The sequence below is a fragment of the Megalops cyprinoides genome, chromosome 1 (assembly GCF_013368585.1).
Source record: "Megalops cyprinoides isolate fMegCyp1 chromosome 1, fMegCyp1.pri, whole genome shotgun sequence".
NCBI lineage: Eukaryota > Metazoa > Chordata > Actinopteri > Elopiformes > Megalopidae > Megalops > Megalops cyprinoides.
Window position 1 is genome coordinate 60,678,168 of NC_050583.1, and position 22,847 is coordinate 60,701,014.

At 41.2% G+C, this 22,847-nt stretch overlaps 1 protein-coding gene across 3 annotated transcripts in view; it reads right to left on the minus strand.

The window, feature by feature from the left end:
• sh3pxd2aa (SH3 and PX domains 2Aa) overlaps positions 1-22,847 on the minus strand; it is a 92,193-nt gene that overhangs the window by 63,416 nt on the left and 5,930 nt on the right. For all 3 annotated transcript variants that reach the window (XM_036537519.1, XM_036537510.1, XM_036537502.1), the window contains exons 2-3: positions 16,617-16,697; positions 205-280 (exon numbers count right to left, since the gene is read on the minus strand). In XM_036537519.1, coding sequence (XP_036393412.1) covers positions 205-280; positions 16,617-16,697 — 157 coding nt within the window. The remainder of the gene's footprint in view (positions 1-204; positions 281-16,616; positions 16,698-22,847) is intronic.

The following is a 22,847-nucleotide window of genomic DNA, read 5'->3' on the forward strand; positions in this document are numbered from 1 at the left end:
AGCTTTCATTTAAAATACTCTTCCTCACTCCAAGTCATCTCTAGACATTTCATGAAGAGACATTCTGGACACTAAAAAGAGTAAAGTGAATCCACCTGAATAACCTGATATTACTGACAGAAATGTTATGTCCACATTCAAACTGCCAATGAATTTGTGTTGATAACAGTTAATGTCTTTGATTTGTGTAGACGCACGTCTTACCTGGTAGGAATGGGATGATCCGCTTCTTGGGGTCTTTCTGCCCTCCCTCAATTGGGAATTTGTCAAGGATCTGCATCTGGTGAAGACAGAAATAGCACAACTCAACATCGTAACACTGTGAGATAGCCCCATCAGATATACAGCATCAACTCCGAGATAAAAGAATAAAAATTATATAAACATCAACAGAATACAGAATTCTAACAGAGACAACAAGACCAAAATCACAGCCCAAAGTGTTCACCCGTAGTGTTTCTTAAGACTTGTGTCTATAAAATATTAATTTTCAGTTTTTCCTTCATGTTTTTCAATGATACATGAATGTGACAAGGTGACACACACACACGCATACATACATACAGAGTATAAATCTTTACTTAATCCTAAGTAATAAAGAGACAAGCTGAAGTGTCACAATGGCACAAAGGAACAACTCTCAAAAACTAGCCTACGGCATGTAAATTAAATGGGCACATCTGAAAATACTCTGAGTTTACGGACTGTTTAGTCAAGTTGAGTAGATTCATGTGTAAAGCATGTACTGCAATTATTTTTAAACTTTCCTAAAAAAATCTTGATGAAATCAGGAATGCTACATCACTGAGGTCATGACCTTCATCAAATACTACAGAAATGTGTGTACCTGATTATAATTAGGGGGTAATTTCAGAATGGAAAAAGCTACCATTATAACAACTAGTCCAGAAACACTTTCATCTTTCACTCCACACCACCAGACAAAAGAACTTTAAGAACAAAACCACAGTTGTTTTCCTTTCAAAACAAGATGTTTGATTTAAGACAGGAAATCTGCCATGTAGCCTTGTCAGTAACATACTTCATAAATGTCAAGTTACAAGGGCAGACCTGTAGAAAAGAAACTGTACTGTCAAGTTAATTGCATCAAAAGTCAAGAAACGGGTTGTTAACACTGAAGAATAATATGCTGTCACGTACTAGCATACAGTGAAGAATTGTACAGTAAGGGTTTTCTTGTGCCTGTGTGTGTGTGCAATATTGTGCCTCACAAAATTTCTCCATCAAATGAATCATTCATCCAAGTTAAAGAAAATAAATATGCAAAGCTGCCTCCAGCCCCGAAACACTGCTTGGCTCCAGATGTGTGAACTAGATTGAAAAATGCTGAGGACAGCGGCGGGAACCCGCACATCTGGCCCAGGGCGGGCCGAAGAGCTTCGGCCTACCCCAAGCAACCAGGTGAACAAACAGCCCGGGTCCATTTGGAGAATACAGCCCAGTTCATTCTGTCTGGGTCAGTGTGTTTGTTTGCCGGCTTCCTAGCTGAGCTCCATTAGGTTTCTTTCTAGTGGGCAGGACAGAATCTCCCTGCTCCCCCATCTCCCTTCCCTTATGCTGTTGCTGATAAAGTTAAATGTTTCGATCCGGTTACAGTGTTGCCTTTCACGAAGAAAATGCAGTTTTCAACTGAATGTGGGTTACTTCTCGGGTGATGTTAGTATTCCTGCTTGGGCTTTGAGAGAGCGGAAAATGACTTAAATTGCCATTTTACGAGATTTGCTACACAAACAGAGCACATAAATGCAACTGGATTCACTGGATATACTATAACATGACATTTCTTCTGCCCATATGCTGAGGTAAATTAAAAACTTTTCACCAAGAAAGCAGCAACATGTGAAGAGGAAGAGAGACTGACCCGTTAACATCCATTTAAAATGATGCACACCTTGTGAGGGCCATCTGTTTCTACCTCCTCCAGTTCTGGCGATCTTTGCATAATCAAGTGATTACCAATGAAGCAAGGTATCAAACAGAGTCTGCACTGAGATGAAAACCTCACTGAAACTAAAAGCTGTATTTAATGGGGAATGTGCAAACATAAACTGTACAAGATAGACTGTAGAACAGATTTTGTTTCATAGTTTATGGCACTCATGAGAATCTTTGACATGTGGATGGCATTTTGTTTAAAAGAAGTTATTCAATGGAAGAAACGAAGAAACTCAGTAAGTCCATGTTAATACAATTAATCATAAATTCAAATTTATTTCATTTTCAGCACATAAAAATCAAATTGATGTGAAACATTTAGACTAAAATTCATTCCATAATATATACAGCAAAATCATGCAATGGAGATCGTCTCCCTTCAATAAAAAAGCTAAACATTTCTCATGACGTTTGTGTTGGATGGTGATTGATTTTAATTGTTTCCTCGTTTCAATGTGCTTTGCTCCATAGGCACTGTATAATCTTCTTTTTATGAGGGATCTGGCTAGGCCCCTTGTAAGTCTGGGAGTCTTCCCTCAACAGCTTGGCCAGATTCCTGGCAATCGGAGCGCACTCTTGTCCCAGAGCTCCACTGCGAGCCACAAAGGGCCACCCCGCCCCGCCCCGGCTCCACTCCAGCCCTGCATCAGGGAACAGGTAGGCGGAACGGAAACCATGGCAGCGGTGGAACAGGTGGGGATACGAAGTCCCAGGAAGGAGCTCCGTTTTCAGCGGCTGCCTTAGCGAGGCCTGGTTAAGCCCTCCCCCGGGGACGGCAAGGAGGACGAGGAGGAGGAGGAGGAAGAGAAGGAGGAGGTGTTTGTGTCTCGGTGGCGGACGCTGTGCAGCAGGGGTGAGCTGTACAGGGCCACAGAGTGAACGATGAGGCGGAGGTTCCAGATAAAACACAAGCACTCCCTTTCGTTTTACTGGAAGCACCGCTGTGTGCTGACCGCTCTCGGAAATGTTAGCACAAAACACAAAAAAGAGGTCCATGGTCCATACCACAAAACATAATACAACTTCATGGGTGGCTTTTGGTCTTTGCAAAATTTTACAGTAATTACGCATGAGGTTTATGGATTATGCATTCATCACTGGCAGAATTTCCCAAGGTTTTATTATTATTTTATTTTCAATAGGTAATGCCAAAACATGAAGCTGGCACACAAGATGGCTTTACAGGAGTAAATCCCAATTTCAGTGATGTGAAGTGGGCTGATGTATGAGTACATCCAATATGACAGGACACCAATCATTCAAAAGCTCCTTAACCACAAACCATCTCTTTTAATCTGAGTGTCAGGCAATGAGGGAGTGGGTACCAATTCTTTGGTATGACTCAGCTCAGGACCAGATCCATGACCTTCTTGGCTCAGTGTAGAAACACAAACCACCAGGCCACTGGACCAGTTTTTGGAGCGTAGATCTTTTTCCATGTTTTGCATTTGGACTTTGTTCCTATGGTCCATCACACCTGTGTTTATGCCTCTCTGACTGTTTTTTTTCCTAGCACAGTGGTTTGTCTGTATAAATTTGTGCTTGAAAATGTACCACAACCTGACTCACCCAGACCAGCAGTTTATCTAAAGGGCAACGTCCACCTCTAGATGATTGTGGACTGCACACTCTCAGCAGCGGTTAGCCACTCAGGGTTGCCAGAATGTTTAATTGCCAAAATAAAAACCTTTCCAACTAGCACCATGCACTGCGCCAAACAAAACAATGACATAATCTGCAAATGGGGAAAAAAAAACCTCCAGCATATGTGTGGACTGAAACCAAACACAAAAAAGTCCATTTCATCTTTTCACCTTTTTTCACCATTTCATCATTTCACCTACCAGCGCCATTTCCATCGCATTCAATTGGAGACAGACCACAACCTATCACAATAAGCCGCTCGCGGAATCTGATGCAATGAAAATGAAAACAGCCAGCATGCTGTGTTATGTTGCTTCGACACGCAAGTAACTTTGATAAACCATGATCACATTACAGAAAGGATAACATGACTGCAGGAGCAATCTGGGGGTTTCATTTGTTTTCGTTCGCTCTTAATTGTACGATCTTGCTAAAAATGTATGAAATTCAACCTTGAATGTACCACCTTGAGTGAAAATGTTTAAGAGGGAAAAGTCAATACTTCTTCAACATACTCGGTGCATTTGTTTTCTCTGACTTTGAAAATGATGAGAACAGATGACTGCTTCAATTATCAAAAATATTACAAATATAGTCATTTAAATTGTTTAAATATTACTGGCAACTAAAAGGCTACTGCAGACATAAGCAGTGTTTTGTATTTATTAAATCTTTCCTAAAATTAGGATCCGAACCATGTCTATTTGTATGACAAAAATGATGGTTAGCAGGACACCATCACAATTTCTCCATTGAAATGGCCCACTGCCTCAGCAAAGCAAGCTATTTATGGATCAGAAATGAGCTGGATCAAGTAAACAGGCATTCAGTACAGTACATGTAGGTAGAGAGAACACAGCGTGCTCAACTTCCTGTTACATGTCATGTGACCATTCTAAAGACATTCTGGTGGGGGAGGGTGGGGGGGGGGGCATCTCCCCACAGCTGAACTGTAACATGAAAGAACAGATGCAGAGAGTTCTGGTACTGAGCCCGTGTTTGGTGAACCACGCTGCTCAGTGTCAATACTCTATTCCTAAGTCCCATTTCATCTCATGACCCACATTACAGTAGAACCATGTGATTCCTTCACGCTTTTCCCATGTTGAGACAAAAAAAAAAAAAAAACCCAAGAGGCGGATGCTTTCCATGCTCAGAAAAACAGAAGCTCACTTGAACGATCAGTCATTTATTAGCAATTTCAGGCATTTGCAAATGATTGAGCTGCTGTTTTATGTTTAATCGAAAATACTGTTAAAATGTTGTGAAGTTAAAATATCACTATGCACTATAGCTATAAGAGCCTGGCTTGCTAATCAATTTCACACTAATTTCATGGATCTATCCATAGCATCATGCTAACTGTTGGCTACAAAAGCTGAAATGCTACAAAACAAACAGTTGTTCTTTCTTATTAGAAGGAGCAAAAAATAGCATCAGCCTACAAATCGAAGCTATTGTGGTTAAATCCTGTTGAGAGAACATGACTAGCCAGGTGAACTGACTGGATAGCACAGTATTAGTCTAACTAATCGAGTTATTTTGGCATGAACTTGGGAAAGTCTATCTCCTTGCCAATGTAAACAAACAGAAACATCAAAACGAATGGAGAACAGGAATCTCATTTGGATGTTTATAGAATGACAACTCCTGAAATCACTCTGAAAACCACAGTTATTTCCAAGGCCTAATGTAGCATCACATTTGACCTGGCAATCGCTACCTGCCAGCCACAAACTGCCACCTGCCAGAAGCTGTTGACTGCTCCCATAAAACTTTCCCCACATTGCACTTAGGATTTTACCTACCATTTAACTGTCCTACTGTAATTTCTGGTGGATGAAATGTCACATGACTAGAGCCCAGTCCAACCCTCCCTGAGGCAACAGCTTTGACCTGGTAACCCAGCTACTTAGCGACAGGTGCAGCAATGTGGTCATGTCTGACTCTCAGCTGCCTTGGACTCCAGCGAGTCTATCCGCTGCCATTCCGAGTCTCCGGGGAGAGGTCGTGGCCTTGGACCAGCAGCCGCAGGCCGAGCCCCGTTTCTCCCTGGAGCAAACTGAATTCCAGGCTAATCCCTGGGCACAGCCTCCGCAGTCAAGCTGGTCATTTAGTGACCCCTCAGGAGCAGGAGATTTACTCCCCTCCACACCGAACTTAATGCGCACAATAACCATCAGAGGCATTTTTTGTGTTTTTTTTTTTTTTCACACAGCCAAGCAGGACACTGGAAACACACTACCCGATGTGCTGAAACAATATGAGCGTGAGAAACACAGCGAATGTCCACTGGGGCGGAAGGCTAAAAAAAAATAACAGTTTGGATTGCACTGTGCCCCCATCCCCACGATTTACACGCCCTTACATCTGCCAGAAAGAATGCAGTACACTGAGTGTGTGAGACTGTTTCTCATTAAACATCACTATCAGTTTGAATTTACAGCCTGTGTTTGCCCGTTTTATCAATATGACCGTGTGACAGTGAGTTTAACACAGTAGAACTCTGTCTTCTAATCAGCTTACCTAGGTCACCTCTCAGCACCCACTTCAGCCTAGCCTTGTGGGGAAGCAAACCTGCTTTGTGTTTCCTGTAAAGTGGTGAAATCAAACACCAAGACAGGCCAGGGCTACACAAAAGGAGAGATGGTTCTTCCAATTTCAATCAAGCAGAGCACAAGCATTTTACAGCGGGAGAAAGAAATCACTGAACAGGTTTTGGTATTGTTGTGGTGGGGCAATTCAGATCAAAATAAAGTTGTGTTTAAAAACCCTTTAGCCCCTGTCTCTTTGATGACACCATTGGGTAGTCTAGTTAGGACACTGTTGCTAGTCCTTTCAGACTTGATCTTTTGCTTTAACCCTCAACAATCCAACCCAAACACGTTTGTCCTTAAGATTGATTAATGCGGACATCATCCAAAGCACTTCATGGCCTCATGCTTGAAGGAAAAAAAGTGTACAAGACCTGCTTAGCAAGAATTAAGGACAGTCAGCTTACAGTAAAACTAGAATTTGTGCAATTCTGTCTCATTGCATTACCAGAATGCGGGGGTGTTTCCAGAGTTTCCTCACAATATGAAAGCAGGACAATAGGATCAGACCACAAACCCACACAGCCCCTGTTCGTCTCTGCTGCTGGAGGGTGTGAGAAGGAAAAATGATTCACATTCTGGTGGGCAGCATCTACTTGTCTTTTGGAGATTCTACTTACAACAGACACCTCCACTCAAAATATCTTAAACCGACATCTGTCTTTACTTTCTGTGCTATAAGCTGGCAGATGTACACTAAAAAGGTTGGACTGTGGTGAAGATATTGCAAGCATCTTGGAGGCTATTGTGTATCACATCTTTGGTGCACCACAGACAGGATAACATAAAGCCAAGAATAATTTGAGACTGCCTTGGTAAACACGTCTGTCAAAGACGTTGGCCTTCATAGCCTCTCTCTACAAAATTTATTGATGGTAGTTACTTTTCACAGTTATCTTACGAGGCTTTTCTGGTAAACCAAACAATGTAGTATAATGCATTATCTCAGAAAAGCATATTTGATCTTGGAATGAAATCAAGTCCTATTGGAAAGCCAATGGAATAAAGCATCTGATTTACTGCATAACGAGTCCTGCGGGAGCACTTAGGCGGACACCAGGGGTGGTTTGGAAGGTAAAGAAAGCTCACGCCAACACAGAGTTGCTCACAAGCGCTACCTCATGCACAAATCATGGCAACAAGCACCGCTTAAAGCTCCTGTAGGAGTTGGGTGTGTGTAAAATTTAGACGAGCTGGCAGGGAGCAGATTCCAGCTTGTGGGAGAGGTGTAAGAGAGAGCAGAGCAGAGGTGGTGGGAAAGAGGATGATAATGTGAGAGGCTCCTGGGGAAACCAGGCCCCAGATCCTTCCAAGCGTTCCAAACCGAGAAGAGCGGTTTAAAGGCTGTGTAACAATGCGAGTCAAGAACACCGTTTACCGAGATGTTTCTGCATTAAAGACCCGCAGGAGAGCTTCTCTCAGTGCAGCATTGATCTTTTGATGGCGGAGGATGCCAACTTTACAGGAAGCAAAGTGCACCACTGCTGGACTCAAACCCCAGTCTAGAGGTGAAGCTGTGAATACATTTATATAGGCGTTCCCGGCATGCAGAGCTCTCTGAGTGCTCTGCAGAGGAAATCTGCTCCAGGAAATAGGCTCCTCAGCTGGATCGAGGCCTGCTTTCTCAGCTGGGGTATCAATAGATGTTGAACCGCTGTTCTCTCGCTATCTTGATCTCTGGGTAATATTTTTCATCCTTGTTTGTACTTCAGTTCACATGGTACCGCAGTTTTAAAGTAGCAGGTGAGGAGGTTCAAAAGGTAAACCCAATTAGCAAGTTGTTCATATTGATTTGCCTCTACAGCTGTAAAACCTGATTTTCACCACTTATCCTGTTTTTCAGGACAACAGTACAGCAAAAATGTTCTTAAATCATAAAAAGACTGCTATGTGGTTGCAGAGTATATTGCTAAAGACCTCTCTTGAAACAGATTGCTTTCAACAATCTAATGCCCTAGTCATAATTCTGTGTTTTTGATGAGCTTGTTGCTGAAAACCAAACAGTTTGTAGCCAAAGATAAAACATCCACAGATCTGGAAGGACCTCAATAAACAGGATATTCTTTTTCTCCAGAGACTTTAAACTCTTGTGGTGGTGCTCCCTGACCTCTATGAATCTCAGCCCTCAGTAAAAGTTGTTATGATACCTACTGTGGGGGTACTCAGGAGGGTGGGATGGGGGCTGGTGGTGGGTGGGATGGGGGCTGGTGGTGGGTGGGAGTGGATAGGAGTCGGTAGGAGTAAAAGTGGCCTGGCCTTACTATTCAAAGAAAATAATAATGAGAAGGCAAACCTAGATGGTGTCATTCTTCAAGCTCAGGTAAATGAAAAATTATGTGCAAGGAATAAAAAAGGAGCACTGCTATCAATCTTTCATTGAAAGGTCAACCAAAACACTTTGCACTTTAATTGAATAGTCCCCCCCACCCAACCCCAGGCCTAAAGGACACAGAGTTGCTCAAACTGACCATTACAGTAGAAAAAGAGCTTGCCACTGAGGAAATATTTCACAGGCCATATAACTTCTGATAACAGGCAGAGAGATTACAGAAGCAAACACGCTCAGGAAAGGCCTATTTGTACAGCATCAGTCACTGGAAATATATTAACACATCAAAGTCTCGAGTGTAGAGTTAGTGAGAGATGTGGAGGCATGGAGGTGGCTGGCGTGCACACCAAAGCACACACGCAGCACAGCTCCAGTTGCCTTCTGCTGTAAAGTAGCATACGGAACAGACACGCAGACATTAGATGTCTTAGGGCATGTGATTGCTTGCCGTGTAAATGGCATTGTTTAAACTGCGTCTATTTTTTTTTTGTGCGTACTCCTACTCACCGAGACGTTTGTGCAATGGAAATCTCCCACAAAATTATGACACGCATTCGGTCAGAGTAAATATAGTGAATTTTTTAATCTCGTTGACAGAGCTGTGGGGATGGTAAAACATTTCTCTGTTCTGAAGCAAGCTTTGCACTGAAGCAAAGGATTGTGTTGCAGAACAAGAGGAGAACTGTGTTTGAAATGTAGGTGTCCAGCCCCAGTCTCAATTGGCCTAAACTCCGTCACACTTGGAGAATAGGCTTTTATCCTTGGCCCGAACAAAGAAATCCCTTTGAAAAAATCAGTGCAGTGCTCTGAAAGAACATGTCAGGGGCAAAAGTACACGAATGTTTAAAAGTCCATCGAAAAAAACAGCAGAAAACCATGCTTTGTGGACTAGACACACAATTTTATCAAACACCAGGACTGGGGAAATATGCTACTCTCTTTGATTTCACACTGTATACACTTCACCAGCCAATTAAAGTTTGTCTAGGGAAAAAGCATTCTCATGTCAAACAGCAACCTTGATCCAAAAATATATGTTTTGATTGCATAAAACTTAAAATCACCAGCAAAGTCAGCAGAGTTCAGTTTTCAGAAGAGTATGTTTTTATAATACTCAAGCGAGCAGAAAGCCTGTTTTCTCATCACAAGCTATTATAGACATGACAGTCTAAGTGTGTATATGGAAACAGTGATACAAACAGAGCCTAATTATGATACTGGCAAAGACAGCTCAAGGCCCATATTTATCAAGCATCTGAGAGTTATTCCTAAGAGTCCTGCTAAGAGCAATTTTAGGAGTAAAAAACTCCTAGAGTAGGAAATGGGAGTTATTAGGTCTCCTGCTCCTACTCTCAGTTGAAAGTAAGACCATTTCCTACAAGTAGATTGCAGCTGATTTTTATGACATGACATGCTGCAAACAAAAGTAATGGCTTTTTCACAGTGAGCTCCACAGGTTGAGACGATGCCCAATAAATGAAATTGTTGAAAGCAATAGTCTTGTCATAGTGCTGCAACATGATCAAACATCTCATAAATGTGAATAAATGTCAGCAAATTAGCTTGGATAGTTTTTATTCTTAATCAATTTTAAAGCAACAAAAACAATTATTTGATTTTTTTTGTTTATAATCACAATGAAATGTTTGCCAAGACTATATCATTTTCTTTCCTCATTAGAGTTAATTTTGCCTTAATTTCCAGTTCCCCCCAATTAACGCCAAGAGATGTCCACAGCTTCAGGATATTGTGCAAACGCTTGCACAAGCTGTTTTTATTCAGTTGGCTTTTTCAGGGCTGTTGTTGTTGTTGGTTCCAGGGTGCATTTCACTGCTAATTAGTCAGCGGTTTTCTTTCCCCCTCTTAACTGGTTTTTCATCCCCTCATTATCTAAGCAAGGTATTTATTGGGTGTGCCTGCGCTGAAGCAGCAGCTTCGTCTTTCCGTCTCAAGACACGAAAACTTGGTTTTACAAAGACAAGGGAGTATATCTGTGGGAGTCCATCTAGGGAGGCCACTTGTTACCATTTGTTAACATAGCATTTTACCAAAATTAACCTAGGGAAGCCCTGGGCGTGTGTTTGTATTGTGTTGGAATGGTACAGTCCTGTCGAATATTTTGAATAGCACTTATGTATTGAGCTAGAAGAGCAACTGTGGTGTCAGCCTTGTGTGTTTGACACTGGCTCCTCTTCATGATGATTTCCTTGTTTGTATAGGGTTTTGTGCTTGACTTCTGAAGTCACCCTGGATAAGCACGTCTATGAGATATCAAGCATGTAAATGTAACATTGTATGTACTAATCTTGTATATCACCCCTCAATAAGAGTATCTACTGGGTGCAACATAATATAATGTCAGATTTTTTTCAACATGATATCTCCTTTTTCAACTACCAACCCTGTCTCCACAACACTACCTGTGATCTCATAATCCCTACAATCCCCAAAGTCATTTATGGATTTTATAATATATTGCTATAAATACTAAAATGCAAAATAAATGTTAAACATGTAGCTAGCTGTTGTACTTGAGTTATGCGCCTACAATCAGTCAGGGAATGGAGCTCAGGGTTTTTCCCAATGGATTCACAAGCATTCCCAAATACCTGCTTCGGTCTAAAGAATCTTGAGAAATCACTCTTACTCTTACAAGTAAGAGGAGAACCAAAACAACATCACTCTCAGAAACCTAGGTCCAATTTCATGCTCTGAAATGCCTGATAAATACAGGGCCAGATCTCTCCCATAAAAAGATATACTCTCAAATTTGGTGCCATCATAGAAAACACATGTGAGAGCAAGAATAACATAAACCTGGATGACTCCTTCAGCACCTTATGTGTCAATCCACTACTTTTCGAAAAGCAATCCAGTTTATTCTGCTTTGGAGGAAAGAAGTAGAGCTATGCATTCCAGGGTGATTTCCTAAGCATACAGGCCTTGGATTAAGAAGGTCTGCACGTTCCTCCTCGGGGTCACAGAGAGTCGCTCCACCCACGCTGGCACTCCTCCGGTCACCTGCCAGTCAAATGGAACTGGCTCAGTGACCTCACAGTCTCCCAGCCTGCAGGGTCCAACACCACAGCTATGCAGAAAAATCCTCATAGTGCAGATGATAGGCTCACTACAAAAAGAAGCATTGAAGGCAGACTACCAAAAGACATGAGGTGACCAAGTGGAACTGTATAAAACAAAATCCAAGAGGCACCCCATGATGGTCAAGGATGTTTACACAGAAGCGGTTATCAGAAAGCCCTTTTTTAAGAAAAGATTTTGGATATAGGCTATTACATTTCCTTATCTGGGGTGACTTGCATAGCTTAGCCTACATGTGACGCATTATCCATTTATAAGGCTTGATCACTACTGAAGAGATTCAGGTTAAGTGCCTTGCTCTAGGGTACAACAGCTGTGTCCCAGAGGTTTCAAACCTGAAACCTTCTGGAACCAAGTCAAGTTCCTGAACCACCACCATACTTAACAATAAGCCTGGCTGAAATTAGCAGAAATGTACATTGAGCAACCAGCTCTAATGGGGTGACACCCCTTTTTTTTAAAAAAATAAAAAAAAAGAGAGAGAGAGAGACAAAAGCAGTTTGGTTTCAGCAGGTTCGCCTCCTGTCACTTGTTGCACCACTCAATAACTTCACACTCCAGCGGCTGCCCCTATCCGCCAGCTTCCCCACCCCCTGATCTGGTGCTTTCCATGGTCAACACTTCAGGGCTCGGCCTGCCAGGTTCACACACTGGAAACAGCATCAATCCCTCCAAGCTGAGAAGAGGGCTTTCCACCAACCTTAAGCCCAATGACAGAGCTCAAGAGGAGTGATGGAGGATGTGGGGGAGAACGGGCTGGCAAACCATTTCATTCACAAGAGCAATCAAGAGAAAAAAAGACCTCTACCTGAAGCTGTATAGCTGGAAAATCCAGACAGAATTAATTTGTCAAGGGAATATCCACATAAATCATAATATGTTGTTGATGACTTCATAATATTGAACTGCAGCTAAAATTAATAGGTGCAATTTATCATCAGCTGTTAGTGCTCCACAGTGCAAGACATTCTGGAACCTGAGCCCCGGATATACGAATATTAATGAGTAACTGCTCAATATCCCATGTCTGTGCTGAGATAATGTTACACATGCTTCCAAGCATTCTAGGCTTCAGCACAAGTAACAAAACATTCAGAGTAGTTTGCAGTTACACCAGGAACCTTATGCCTTTTCACAGCTAACCATGATCTTTAAGCACTATTTGAGCTAAAAGGCATTGTCACACACAAAGACAAATGAGCCCTGTAAACACACATGAAACTAACAACCAGTTGACTGGCAATGTAAGATTCTGAGGTGACAAGGTGGGAAAACAATGTAATTGTCATGACATTCCATAAGGTACAGCATATCGCAAGGATAAGTAGGAGCCATGCCTTTAGGACTAATCCATAGAGGTGTTAAGTATTGCTGTTCGTTTTTGAACTCTTAATGCTGGGTGTTGTAATCAATAATGCCCCTTCACCCATCAGGCCAGGATGCAGTGCAACAAGGATTGCTTCATGTTAGATAGATACTGGACTTCATATGAAAACATGAAATGGAAATAGTTGTTTCCGTATTGTAGGTGCCTCCCCGGGACACAGTATGTGATAGGAAAATCACCTTTTCTGAACAGAGAATCACATTCATTTTCAGTGACACTGGGGCAGAATTGTCCACTCTCATTCTATATCAAGGGGTCTCTTAAAACAGGAAATCCAGCAATGCAAGCTTCTACCATTCTACCTTCAGCTGAATTGCTGTGCTCACATTTTGCACGGAGAGCTGCTGATCACCATTCTCACCGGATTACGCAAACAGTTTGGAGCTGTAGAACGTGTGTACAAGATATATGTTTACAGAGGAGAAACTCCAGGCCCAACCAAACCCAAAGGGATTTTACTAGCTGTTCAGGGAGGCTCTCAGATTAACAAAAAAGTTTCCTGGATCCTACCCATGCATACAGCCCCAGGTCCACCCCTACACCTCTTAAACTGAGGTCTCTAAGAGGATTGAATACATGACCTTCACATGATTTTGGCAGCAGTTTCAGAATTGAGTGTTTACGTGGGTGCAATATATGTACAGTTGAGAGCACTGGTTCTCATTCTCTAAAATAATAAAATCCCTTTGGGTAGCTTTCATTATGAGAAATTGACTACAGTTTACTGTATGCAGCTGCTGCAGATCACATCTAAGGGATATCTTGCAATATCAAGCCAATATTTACTACAGCATTGGTGAAGCTTATGAGCCTAACACAAATGATGATTAAGGACTGGTAAAATATTTACACAGGAAAGCCTGGCTTTTGCAAAATAGCTGTGCTCATAAAATATCCATACTTTAAATCAGTGGCACAACTGAAAAAGGGGTACTGTATGTGTGCAGGCAGCCTTACTGTACACTGCTACAAAAACAGAAGACAAATATGAAATCTTCAAATATGAAAGCATTTGTTTAATAGGTTCCAGAATCATGGTAAGGCATTGGCAGTAGTGTGCTGAAGATGGAGAACCTCCCTCCTGCGTTACAGTTATTATTTTATCTCTTCTTTCCTCCACACTGGGCCTAATCAGTAAGGGAGTGGGACTTTTCCACTACAGCCAGGCCCCAACAGTTATCAATGGGAGCTTTCAGCATTTGCTTCCTCCCCCAATCGAAACATCATTTCCTGTGGAACACACTGAAGCCATTGACATTCGTGTGTTCTCTGAGAGCCACTCACATTCACCAGAAGGACCAAGAGACCCCAACATTCGCTCACAATCACTCTGTCTCTCCCTTTTTCCTCTGTCTCTCTCTCTCTCTCTCTCTCTCTCTCTCTCTCTCTCTCTCTCTCTCTCTCTCTCTCTCTCTCTCTCACACACACACACACACACACACACACACACACACACACACACACAGAGAAGCCTTCCCAGTAAAACACGTGAAACATGGAGGAGTAATCTTGAAGGTCAGGGCAAAATTTTCATTTCACCTTTTCAACAAACCAAATTCCCATCCAAAGAAAACAGAGTCTGAAGGAGAGCCTTCATATCTTTAAAAGAGATGGCAGGCAGCAAGAATGTCATGTAAAAATATATCAAGAATTCACCAATAAATGGCCCTTCCAAATCCATTTGCTGCTCTCTATAAAATATGCTGCATAAAATTGACTTCCATGAGGATTTAGTAGTAATTCAAAGCAGGTTTTTAAACTCTGAAGCACACAGTGAGAGAAATATGGTGAGGTTCGTAATTTTTTTTCTTGACTGATATATACATGTAAAATAGTAAAGCAGGATAGGGTAAACTAATGTACATGATGCACACTTCTAGGAAGGTAATAATACCACTTCTTAAATCACCTATTAAATATTTGACAAATGTAAATAGGGAGTACCTCATATACTTCAAAGTCTGTCACAATTACAATACCTCTTTAAGTGGGTGCTAAGACTGCTCTTTCTCAGCTAATGTTTTGATATGATCTTTTCATTGAATTACCGTGAAAAATAATGCAAAACAGAGGGGACAGCTACATAAAACTGCTACACACACACACACATATTATATATATAAGCAGCTAGTTTTATAAATGTGTTTCAGGCTCTTCAGATGGAGAACCCAAGTAGAGATGCAGGGTATGTGTGAAGGAGAGCCTCCTTCACCACCTCTTGAATCTAAATACTAAATGTAAATTGTCAATCATTGTCAATTGGTGTCAATAATTTGTTAATTGTGTGCACCTGTTTTGAGTTGTTTGGGGAGCCAGCCTATTGGCTAATGAGTCAAACCTGACTGGTTGACAGTGAATTAAATACAGGTGTGGCTGCAGAGCAGGACGGAAGGCTTGTTTTGTCTCTGCTGTCGGTGTAGGCTGGTTTCTTCGTCTTTGGTTTGTTGTATTTTAAAATAAATTATTGGTTTCTTTTAACCTGTTGCTCTTTTCTACTCATTTATGAGAGAAGTGTTGGCCAGCTTCTCTACAAGTGGTATTAGAAGTGGGACGCACACTCCCTGAAACAAAGGAGTGACCCAAAATGAGCAAGAAAAGAAAACAGAAGGGACCAAATAAGACAAGAAAGACAAGGAGGTAATAGCCATGAGAACCAGGAAGGATGACCTGAAAGGGACTGTGTCTTTGCTGACCTGGGAGCCCTGGAAGAGGGAGCAGCTCAGGAATCCCTTGGTAACTGACGAGGCCACCCTATAGCCCTCGGTGGGAGAGCAGCTGGGGTACAAGGGGGGGAATTGGCTGTCTGCAAAGCTGGAGGGAAGACTGACTCTTGATGTCTGGTGATCCTGTGTTTGTGTGGACTCTGGCTCTACCCTTACCTGTTTGTGTGGACAGTCCAGGGACATTTTACTGGAGCCAGTTCTGGCTGTCTGGAGAGCCTTCACCACCTCTCCTGGTTCTGGTTCACGGTGTGTGTGTGTGTGTGTGTGTGTGTGAGGGCTACATGCATTCTCATGCAATTCGAGATACATCATTCATTGTTGTATCTAATAACACAGTAGGTCCTTAACTCCCTCAAAACCAAAATTTAGCACATATCAAAGTTATTGTCAAACTGCACTCAAATGCCAGCAACTTGTCAGCACTTTGCTGCCAACTAAGGCAGCTAACTCTAATTTATTTGAATTTGCATATGGCAGCAACAATTGCTGGAGATCAAATGCCCCTAAGAAGTGAATGCAAATGATGAAGACGGATAGTGGCATAATTGTTTAATCTCCTTCAGATGGCTTTCAGACCCAGTCTTAAACACTGACAACTGCACATAATTCTGTTATCATGCACACAAAGAATCCGCTCAAATCTTCAAGCGCTACTCTGTCACACTGTATAATGGCTGGCAAGCCTGGGCCAAGAGACAGAAGCAGCTGACTAGTGACATTGTTGGAATGGATCCTCGGTCAGTTATACTTTCAGTAAAGTAAACCACCCGTACAGCCCATTTACACCAGAATGTGACCATTGAAAACAGGGAATAAGCCTCATTACATAATGAGGTGAACGCCTCAATACAACAGTAGAAGTTTTCATAACAAGGCTTAATTACCTGAAGGTCGAAGAATTTACTGTATCTCCTGTAGACGATGTGGGAGGTGGAGTCCGAGTATGTGACGTTGATGAGATATACCTGCCAAGAGAGAACACACAGCCACAAAACTGTTATAACAAGACACAAATCATGAGATGACCACACCCCCACAAAGTGCTGATTAATGCCTGGAGTCAGGAAACAATATTGGGTGGACAGGACTGAGATTCAAGTGACCTTTTCAACACACAGCTTGCTCAGCTCTGGACATTGTTCTGAGCACCGGATGGAGTCCAGCGCTCGCCGTGCTGCTTCTAGGGGTTAGCAGAGGTGAAGCTGGCTTTACCTTGCACTATTTCTCTGTCGGCAGATCTCACTGGAAACCATCAAGGAAACTATCATGGGGTCAGAGCAAGGTGACATACTGGGATGTGCACTTCCCTTCCATGAAGCAGGAGTATGGCCTTAAATCATCCTTTTTCAGTTGGGATTTAATGTGCGCATTTAATAGGACAATGGAAATTTCCACACTCTAACTGCCAAGGACAAAATGAGCATGTTATAGCTAGCATTATAAATCTTGGATCAAAATGTCAGTTTGTGTATACAGCGATTACAAAATAAACATTTTATAAGCACACCCTATGCAGCCTACATCCGTCAAATAGCAGAACACACATGCATTACATGAAGTAGGTTATAAAGCAATGGCAGTTAGGGCTATTTGGGAACACTTCACTAATCTGACAGTACTGATTCTGACATCTCAAACTGAAAACCAATTGGGGCCAGTTTTAAACTTTCCCAAGAAAAATGACCTCCCTGAACATGCATTAAAGTTTCCAATGACATAGCTAGTCCATCGCACTGATTAACCTTACGTCATTCACGTCGCTGCCAGCAACATTTGTGATGTAGGTCTGATACAGAGAACTGAGAAACAAAAGCTTTGCCAGAACAAAGCTTATTGTCAGAGGGTTGTTTCTACTGGAGAAACACCAGTTGTTCTTGGCCCAGCTCCACAGGGGCATATTCTCTCTCTCTCTCTCTCTCTCTCTCTCTCCCCCTCTCCCTCCCCCCCTCTCTCATGGAAATATTAGATAGCTACTGTGACCTAGCAATACGTTCTCCTTATGTCCCCTAATTAATACAATGTGTAAAATGAATAAACTCTAAAGTCTCACATTTACATGAAGCTTTTACATGGCAGTCTGACCTCAGGGACTGAGACTTCTATTCTGGCAATTTGTGCAAAAACACAACCATTCAAAATAGCATGTCACACACAGGTGAGTCAGCCACATCTCTTTTTCTGCTGGTGTGTAAGGAAAACCCTCAGTGATCAAACCTGCATTGCTTACAAAGTAAGCCAGTAGAATACGATAAGAAGATTGCTAGAACAATAGTCCGAAAGCCACAAAAGCACTAATGATTCCAGGCACTCAGATGATATTAATTAAAACCTGAACCTAAGAGTTAAAGAACAGATAAACAGATAAATACATGCATGGCCAACCCAGCAGACGCTTTTTGAGAAGGGGAGAGGGAAAACAGAGAAGAGGCTTTCTACATGGAGCAAGTGGCAGTGTGCACACAGGTGCCATCCAGTAGCGTGGGGAAAGTCCCAAAGTGTGATTTTGTGGATGTGGCTTGAATGCACAAACCGGTCGTATTTCCATACTGTCTGAGCACACTAGTTTAAAAAGTTATGAGCTTATCTGACACATTGTGCTCTGGAGTCACAGGAGAGTGGCTGCAGATAGAGGCCTTTTGGCTGTATGATGTGTGGACGCACGCCTACTCCAGCAGGCACGTTATAAAAAGCCCTTTGACCTAAAAGGCATGTTGGAATATCAGCCCCATTCCCCCTGGCATCTTAATTCTACTGTGGAGCAAAACCGCGGCGGGGAAAATAAGGGCTCTAAGAAAAGACTGCAACCCTGTGCCAGATGGATCAGTCCTCCTAGCAACCATGATGGAAAACAGAACCCACTATAGCCGCCTCCCAAAATATCAACTGTTACCCTCTGCAAACCCGGGTCTTGAAATAGGCCATATAATTCCAGTGTTAGCAAATTGACAGGCTGGATCCGCATCTTCCTCAAAACATACCAGTCGATGTGACAGCCTATAAAATGCTTTTGCTTGGTTGTGTTTGAAGTTACAGGAAATACTGTGCTGTGGTACCCAAAGTGAAAAAACTTTGTTGGTTTTATGACTTCTTAAGCTTGTACAAACACACTTAAGCTTCAGAGGAGATCTAATCACATCAGATATTTTCTTACACGTTATGCACACTATATCAGAAAGGAAGACACTGTGTCTTGACTAGATTTTACAAAAGAACTAATGTGATGTTACTCCTACAAAATAAAGACATTGTCCAAAATCCTTCATTCAATACTTGACTTGTAGCACACGCAACAAATCTACCCCCTTTTTGCATTTCCCTCCATGGAAAGCTGAACCGTGGCCAAAACTGCACTAGAAAGCAGCTCTTGGAATGTTGATCACAAGGGTTTAGCTCACTAAAGTTGGCACCTCCATAAACAGCGCTGATAATAAATCCTACATGGGAAGACAAGATTGTGCCCTGCTTATGTTTGTTCGTGCTGCCAAAAAAACTCGTCACTCGTGCTAGTTTTTAAAGTATGATACGATAAGTGTGGCATCGCTCAGCACTCTCTGAAATTTAAAAATCACAAACATGTCTTCTTTGTGTATGATGTTCAAAATGAGCCTCCACATTATCATTGCTTATATAATACTTGGCATATTTTATGAAGTGAGTGACATTTTTCCAGAAGGTCACATGCCTAAATGTAAATAGTAAATACCTTAAACACAGTTGAGATTGCACAAAGGACTTTTATGACACGAATGGAAAACAAACCAAGAGGACATGTTTTCAAACCAAATCCTATAACTGTAAAAACAAGAACATTGATTTCAACAGGTCAAACGAGTACAAACAAAACAAATGAAGACACATTTGGTGCAATTCCAAAATTGGGGGTGGTGAGTAACATCACTGGCTTCAAAATGAATGCTACAACAATAAAAACAAGAATGTTCACTTCAACAGCACAAATAACTGCTGTTCAATAACTGAAGGAGAACAAACAACTCTATTCTACCAATAGTAGCACAAACAGCATGCGCAAAATGACAAATATGATTGATCATTTGCACTGTTTGAAGTGCAAACTTTACTGAGCTCTGGGGTCTGTAACTATAATTACTGGTAATTTGAAACATAAGCTCAAATGTTCCTTTAAAATTCAAAACAGGAAGCAAACACCACATAGACAAATTAGTTTGTTCGTTTTTGTAATGGTAGCCTCTTTCTGTTTGAAAAGCATGACAAAGGTTGACAATCTGAGTCTCAGAATTATGACTGGAATGATACTATACAACTATATTTGTTTTGGTTTTTTTTGTTTTTTTGTTTTTTTTTTTTTTTGATCTGTTGATTTTGATTTTCATCATTTGAGATCAGTATCAAGTTAAGCCAAAGTTTAAAAGATAAACTATTTCCTGTGTTTAATATTGTTCAACATTCCTGCCAAAAAAACCTGGTGCTTCCAAAAATCCGCTGTTTAGGACCTTACTGGGATCTGCAAACAAATCTTCTGTTGTCAGTGAGTTCATATCATAATATACTAGTTAGACTAAATGCTACCCAAAAATAATTCGTGAAAATTTGCAAAAATGTAAGTCTTTTATTACTTATGTCATTTTTACTCCAGATGACATTATCCAGATAGACTTGCATGGTTGATGTTTTTTTTCAGCTTATTATTTACCAAATTAATTACGTTTAAGTCATTTAATTCTCAATGGTACAACAGCAGTGCCCCACATGGGAACCAAACAGGAAACTTCTTTTACAACGCACTTTTACAACGGTGATACTGGCTCCAGGTCTCTTTTATTTAAAGACATATAATGTCATTCATGGCCTCATCCCATCTTACTTTCTTACTTTCAGCAAGGAGTCTGGCCTGTTAACCATCTTCAGAACTCCACTGGAGAGAGCTGAGAGGGAGCTCTTTCAGTTAACAGGGTCCATTCCTATGAATCTCTTTCAAGGTTAATCAGAAACTCAGGATCTATTGCTAAATCTCAAGACATATCTCAGGCTCATCTTCATACATACTTTTAGTAAGTTACCATAAACTTCACAATATACACACAAAGGCCCTCAGAATAAAAAAGGACATGTGACATCACCTTCTGGCACATCTACTAAGCATACTATGGATACTGCTTTCTGTGTAAAATTCATAAATTCATGAAAGATGCATGAGCAAAGGACGTATAGCAATATAATTTAAGACTTGTAATCTACTGAGTGCTGTGTGATCTTTATTCAGTATATGTTGCCAGGCTCCTCTCACAGTGACAACCTCTGCAACAACAGCACTGAAGAAAGATGACTGCACCCCTCAGATACACATTCATCGCATGCTGCCAACAGCTATTTTAGACTACAAGTCCCACACTGCACCACAATCAGGTGGGTGCCAGCTGGAGCATAGGTGCTACCAGAGACTATTATGACGGAGAGGTTCATGCTATTTAATCATTAATGGAATTTCATGTAGTCTGTTTACATTTCCACGGTGTCTTATGATACCAAAAGGTTAGCAAGTCTGGCCAGCTGCAAAGTGATATTAAACTTTTGAACATTGTCAACTAACATCATCAAGGACTGTGGCTTGCTTCCTTTTCTAGCATCATGGCATTAGCAAAACCCCCATTAATATTGTTGGTAGTTAGTTAGTTAGTTATGAGCATGTGCGCTACAATACTGTGTCCATTTGAAGTAACATTACTACTAAAATAACAGACAAACCCACGATCACTTCATGTCAGTCTTGAAAGTCAATGATTCATTGGTCAAAATAAAAAGAACATTAACTGACTGTTACCATACTACTGATGTTGAAATGGCTGGGTAATACAAAAGTAAAAGATAAACCCATGATCAGTTTGTCTGTCTGCAAAGTCAGTGTTTTTTGTGTTCCAATAACTTATGCTCAACCTCAATGCATATGTTGAAATAAACTAAGATTCAGTTTAAAGTAAACAGCATAAGGTTGTAACCTAGTTTACTGAAAACATAGCAAAATTGAAAAGGGATCAAAATTTGCCCCCTGGAAAATCCTTCTCTGGCATTAGTATTCACGATCCCAAATAGATTTCAAGGATGTTCCGTTTAATGAAAATGGGCATGTTTATTGAAACAACATGGTTAAAAGAAGCAAACAAACTGCATAGCATTCACTGAGCTCATTAGGAGCTTTCAGCAATGCAGCAAGGATTTCAAACCAACATACAGCTTCCGATTGAGAATAAAAAGCTCTCTTGCCACATGAACCAATATAGCTTGATGCTCAAGGGAAAAAAAAGAGCAAATGAGCAGCAAGAGATAACGTCACAGGAATGTATTAAAACATGTTTTCAACAAATGCAAAACGACCCTATTCAAACAAGAGACCTCTTTCATCAGCTATGACCAGATTCATGCTCAAAGACAAAAGGCTTATTCAAAGGCTTATTCATGCAGGCCATACTCAATGTAGGGCAAATAAAGTAAATGATAACATTTAATTCCATCAGCATGATATGAGCACACGAAAGCTGTATGCTGATAATATTTACATTTACAAGTGATCCTTGTTCTTAGCAGGTGTTTGACAACACCTACTTATGCAATCACCAGCTGTAAGCCTCATCTTTCGCAGGTCAGATACAGAAATATTTGCACTTTGTCCCCCACCTTTTTCACAAACACACTGACTAACACAGATTTTGAAAAACTAAAGCAGTTTGTGAGCAGCCATAGCACAAAGCACAAAAAACTTACTCTTTTCAAAGACAACTTGTCCTCAAGTTCCCAGGAGCACAAATGTAACGTAGGCTTTAGCAGTAGTCTTTGTGGGTACAGCCTGTGGATCTACCCACTTTAAACACTGAACCCCGCCTAACATTCTATATTTAAGTAACTTATAAAACAGTAACCACCATATTTTTAACCAAACCTTTTTTTCCGCATATGAAGGGTGGAACGTTTAACCCCTGGAGGCTCATGTATCATGTACGTAGTTTTGGAATTGACAATCTACTCAGATGTAAATTTCATATTTCAGTTTTCAGCCTTACAGAAATATACATCTCTCCCTTGGTGGACAGAGGTCCTGCATTCCAAGAGAAGGTGTGAAGTAGACGGCTCACAAGATCAAA